Genomic DNA, 5,208 nt, shown 5'->3' on the forward strand with positions numbered 1-5,208 from the left:
TTGAAATTATATTTAAAGTCATGATTGGAAATAAATTAGTGATTAAGTTAAAAAGGTGATATATTGCACATGAAGGTATTATAAAATAAATTTATAATTGGAGATAACCTAAATAAAGAAAACTATATGGGCCTTAAAATTGGACACACCATAATACAAATAACAATGTCTTAAAAACCTTAAATTTTACATAAAACATAATTTATCAACATCCTTCAAATAACAGATAATTCATATTACATAAGAAAAGTTTTTAAAGACAAAATAAAGCATGTCAACATATAAATTCATTAAACAACTGTCATGGATTGTTTAGGCCTTAACTCGAAATCTTGTATGATAAGGCCAGCCTTGAGTACATTTGTATCAGTTGACATAAATTGCGTCTCCACCTCATCATCATCATCTCTTGCACCGGTCTCAAACTCTGCTATCTTAATCTCCATCCATTCGTCCTTCCTCCACCGACTAAGCTCTCCATTTCGTTGCTCAATGTTGTGTGCAGATGTTCTTGGATCAAAATAAATTGTCCTAGCTTCATCATCAGGCACCTCCTCTCTTTCATTAACAAATCTAATGGATGTCTTTGCCGAATCAAGTCCGCAGGCATCCTCATATATTTTAAAGACAAAATATGTTTCATAAGTGCTGTGAGGAGACAACATTCCAATTTCATTTTGCCACGAATATCAAGACACCATTCCAATTTCATTTTGTCACGAATATCAAGACACCGCCCCTTGTCAAGTACAACAACCTCCTCTGAAAATCTGTTCACATGATAATACATTGAGGCATGAATGCTTGATACATGTGATGAGAGGACGGCTTTAATCATATTCCTCGCTTACCATGCGTTCGGAGTACTGTAAATTAGTCAAACTGTTCGTGAGTTACTCGAACCCGACTCGTAAAAAATTCCAATTCGGCTGGAAATTAATCGAGCCGAGCTCGAGCTCGAGTTTTTCAAATTTGTAACCGAGTCGAGTTCGAACTTTTGATTACTCGGCTCGTAATGTTTGCGCCTTATTGAGTCGCTATTATTTTCAGTTTTTTTTATTATAAAAATATTTTTATATTTTTTATATATTATTTATTTATTATCCAATCGAACTTGAGCCGAACCATCCTATTTCGAATTTTTGTTAATACTTAGTGAACTAAATTCGAGTTTTCAAACCGAACTCGAGCCTACCGAACTTTTTACTTGAAATTAAAAGTTCGATCGAGTTCAAAACTCGAACCCGAACTATTTTTATTGAGTTCGAGCCGAGCCACAGTCTAGGACTCGGCTCAACTGGATTACCCCTAGTTTGGAGTTGTTGCACACAAAACTAAAGTTTCTTGCTCAAAATTAGCTCAAATCCTATTTTATTAAAATTTTAAAATCTGCTCATTAGAAAAGTGTTTTTACCAAAAAAAGGAGGAAGTATGCTTTTGAAAAAATACGACCTTGCAGTTCTAATTCTACTATTAAATCACATTTAAAATATTATTTTTTCATAAAATATATGTATATCAATAATATTATAAAATATTAAATATCAAAATATGTGCATATCAAAAATATTATTAATGATTTATTATGTGAACTAACACTTTCTCTATTAGTACTATGATTTTTAATAGTAATTGCTTAAAGTGATTTACATCTTTTACAAGATAATGTCATGTGACCTGCATTTCATAAAATTGACTTGTATTTACGAATGGAGATCGAGAATAATTAAAATTGTTTAGATTTATCTTTAAATTGTAATTAGCTGGTTGGGTGTGACCGGTGAGGTGAAATTGTTCAAATTATTTAAGGTAATAGACCGGGCTACATGTAATATAGACTTCTTATTTGCATTCATATGGGAAATAAATATGCATAATATTGTATTTAATTATCTTTATTAGTACTACTGTTTTACTATTTTTTTTTTATTTTTTTGCCCAAAAAAGCCAATACCTAAAGAGATTGCATATTTTAACAAAAAGGTTTCGTCTTACCTCAAGATTTTGTTATTAAAATGTTATTATTAATAGATAAAAATGTGAATATTTTGAAAAATACCCTTCAATATATTGTTTTGCTACTTTATTTTCAAAAAAGCATTCCATTTTATACATTAAATAACATCTTTTATCAAAATTAAGCAAAATTTATAAAATATACATAATTTTTAAAAAATTTGATATTGTGGGACTCTAAACAACCCCTTAATTTGTCTTGTCACCCTGATCCCTAAATGATTCTTTTCAACTGAGGTATGCAGAAAATATAATACTACATTATACAACTCAACACACAAGCTAACAGTTTCCAACTAGAGTGAATCCTCTTGCTACAACCATTGACCATAATTCCCACACTTATTAGTTTGTCATACTAGAAAGAAAATACTTAAACAAAGTTATTATGATTATATAGAGTGATGCACAAGTATTTGTAGCTAGAAAGAGATTAGTATCTAGCAAAATGTACCTTTGCATGTATGTAAATAATGCAACAATAATTATTCACATACCTTGAGTTACAATCATATAATCAGAGCCACCACCAAGGAACAATGGCAAGCTGCCTAGCAGCTACCGTTAAACATTTTTTTCCGCTTCCTTTATCCAACCAAAAACTCAGTTATAACAATAATGAGATCAAGTAATTAGACAATTTAACTAAAAGATTATGGACCATTCTCTTTTATCATGATACAAATACATAAGTAATCCAAAAATTATCATGAATAGTTCTAACTTCTAATACTTATTTATAATTTTTGGATAAATTATTGTAAATTTTTGGTTGCCAACTATCCAATCTTTACTCCCAATCATATAGTTATAAATAATCATATAGTTACAAATAATTCATCTAAACACTAATTTTTTTATGGAGAAATTGAAGAAAATATGTCAATTTAAACCATAAATTATAAATAAAGAAATATTTAAATCTTTATGTCCTTACATTGATCAGATAAGGGTACATCTATAATATGTAAAATGCAAAAATGGCAGGGAATAAATTTAAATATATGAGAAAATTTAAATATATGGAGTAATACACATGGTAAACTTTGGTCATCCCAGTCTTAAAAAGAATAATCTTACCTTTCATTCAGTTGTTTCTATATATTGTTTTCCAACTTTAACATTTGATAAGCACTTGATCCCAAATAAATATTAAAGAAAATAATATTTTATATTTTAAAACTTATTTTCACTGGGAACAATTATTTTATAATCATATTTTAACTAAAATATGTATAAGTATCTTAATGTTAATTAAATACATATTTAATTTTTATTTATAATTTTTTCTAACATTAATACATCTTTAAATCTCATCTTTAAATCTTTAGTACCTATTTTATTTTTAAAAACCTTATTACAAAACTTTACATTAATGAAATAATTATTGAAATTATATTTAATAATTATTATTTTACATACATATAAAATAAACACATATAACTGTTTTAATTAAAACTTATATTAACTGAAAAAATACTGGATCTAATATTTTAAAAAATCTATCTTAATTGAAATACAATTAATAGACAAGGATATAAAAACATAAAAAATATCAAAATGTTACATATTAAATATTAAAAACAATACACCTAAATAAAGTTAGTAAACCAATAATAAAATCAAGAAATAATTGAGAGAATTACCACATTGCCATCTTCCAGCGTCACAGAGAAAAAAATACAGTTGTTTTTTGGTGGTGTAAGTCAAGGTGGAGATGGATCTCCTGAGAATTTGATTACTATCAGGTGGTAAAAATTTGTTCCATAACTCATCTGAATCACCTCGCAGCCCTTAATTCTGTTGAAACACGTGAAGCTCTACATGTATCCTTGGGTGATGTGAATGATAATATTAACGATAGGCAATTCTCCATAAGGTGCCCATCTTAGTTCTGTTTTGATTTATTATTTCCTTCCCCAAATTTGTCCCGAAAGTTAATTGTAATGAGATAAAACGGGCCGATACCTAAACTAGGTGACCAAATGGTCCAAAAGAAGGGATAATACCAGTGACCGCTCATAGCCCATATTTTTTAAGGTTCAAAATTTTGACGACCTTTCTACACAGCTCATTTTAAAATAAAATGTTCACAAATTATTTTAATATCTAGTGTATATTTTTAGCAGTTATCTAATTTTCTAATTAAAACAAAATATTCACAAATTATTTTAATATCTAGTGCATATTCTTAGCAGTTATCTAATTTTCTAATTATACATGTCTCCTACGTCTATTTACATTTACTCCTATTTCTTATAATTCAATTAAACAATTAGCTTTCTGTCTAACTTTTGTGTGAAATTATGATAGTACATATAGTTTAGTGTTTGAGGATTTTTGTTTTGGTTGAGAATTTTCATTTCTTACCTTATTTTCTGTTATTTCTTAATATTGAAATATTATTAGATTCACTTTAATTTTGGTTTGCTGGATCTTGCCTTGTGAAAGTAAAAAAAAAGTTGAAGAGTTATTTTTCTATTTTCTTATACTGATTGTTCACTTTAATTTGAATTCGAGCTACAGTAAATAAAATTGAAAATAGAAAAATAAATTAAGGGCACAATTTTTGAATTTAGCCCCGACACTCGTATAGTAATAATTAGTATAAAACCCAAGGTGTCACTTTCTTATTCCAACTATCAGCTTCTTATGCTTTTGTTTTCTGCCCGACCTATTTTTCGTTAGAACATTCTGTTTCATCCATCTCCTTCTGTATCACTTGATGTGTTTGCAATTTCTCCTCCTCTATCTCTTTATATATGTCTGTGGCCTGACAATTTACCTTTTGTTATCGGTTTAACAAAATGCTAGCCTATAACATGTGCATCCTGATTATAGTATAATATTATTATTTATATAATAATTATTTTACAAATAAAAGATTATAAAAAATAATTAAATATAATATATTAATTGTGTTTTGTTAACATTAATGATATAAATATTTTTTTATATTATATTTTTGACAGATTCAAATTTGGATATATAAAATATTAAGTTTTAGAATATCGTTCATATTGAATATTATAATTCTCATATATTTATTTTAAAATTTAATAATATTATCACATATCAATATTATAATATTAAAATTGAAAGATAGTAAAAATGTGACGGCTCTATTCATATTTTAATACCTACACCATGAACTCTTTATTTTATAAATATAATTTCTATGTATAAATCCTA

At 27.4% G+C, this 5,208-nt stretch overlaps 1 protein-coding gene across 1 annotated transcript; it reads right to left on the reverse strand.

Moving 5' to 3' along the window:
- Nucleotides 1-290: 290 nt before the first annotated feature.
- LOC141703440 (F-box protein PP2-B15-like) lies at nt 291-665 on the reverse strand. The gene has a single exon (XM_074506970.1). It carries the CDS (start codon nt 663-665, stop codon nt 291-293), a length of 375 nt encoding a protein of 124 aa, XP_074363071.1.
- Nucleotides 666-5,208: the final 4,543 nt, after the last annotated feature.

Source organism: Apium graveolens, unplaced genomic scaffold, assembly GCF_009905375.1.
Source record: "Apium graveolens cultivar Ventura unplaced genomic scaffold, ASM990537v1 ctg665, whole genome shotgun sequence".
Lineage (NCBI taxonomy): Eukaryota > Viridiplantae > Streptophyta > Magnoliopsida > Apiales > Apiaceae > Apium > Apium graveolens.

Coding starts and splice junctions, on each gene's coding strand:
- LOC141703440 (XM_074506970.1), bottom strand. CDS start 665: ATGTTGTCTCCTCACAGCACTTATGAAACATATTTTGTCTTTAAAATA.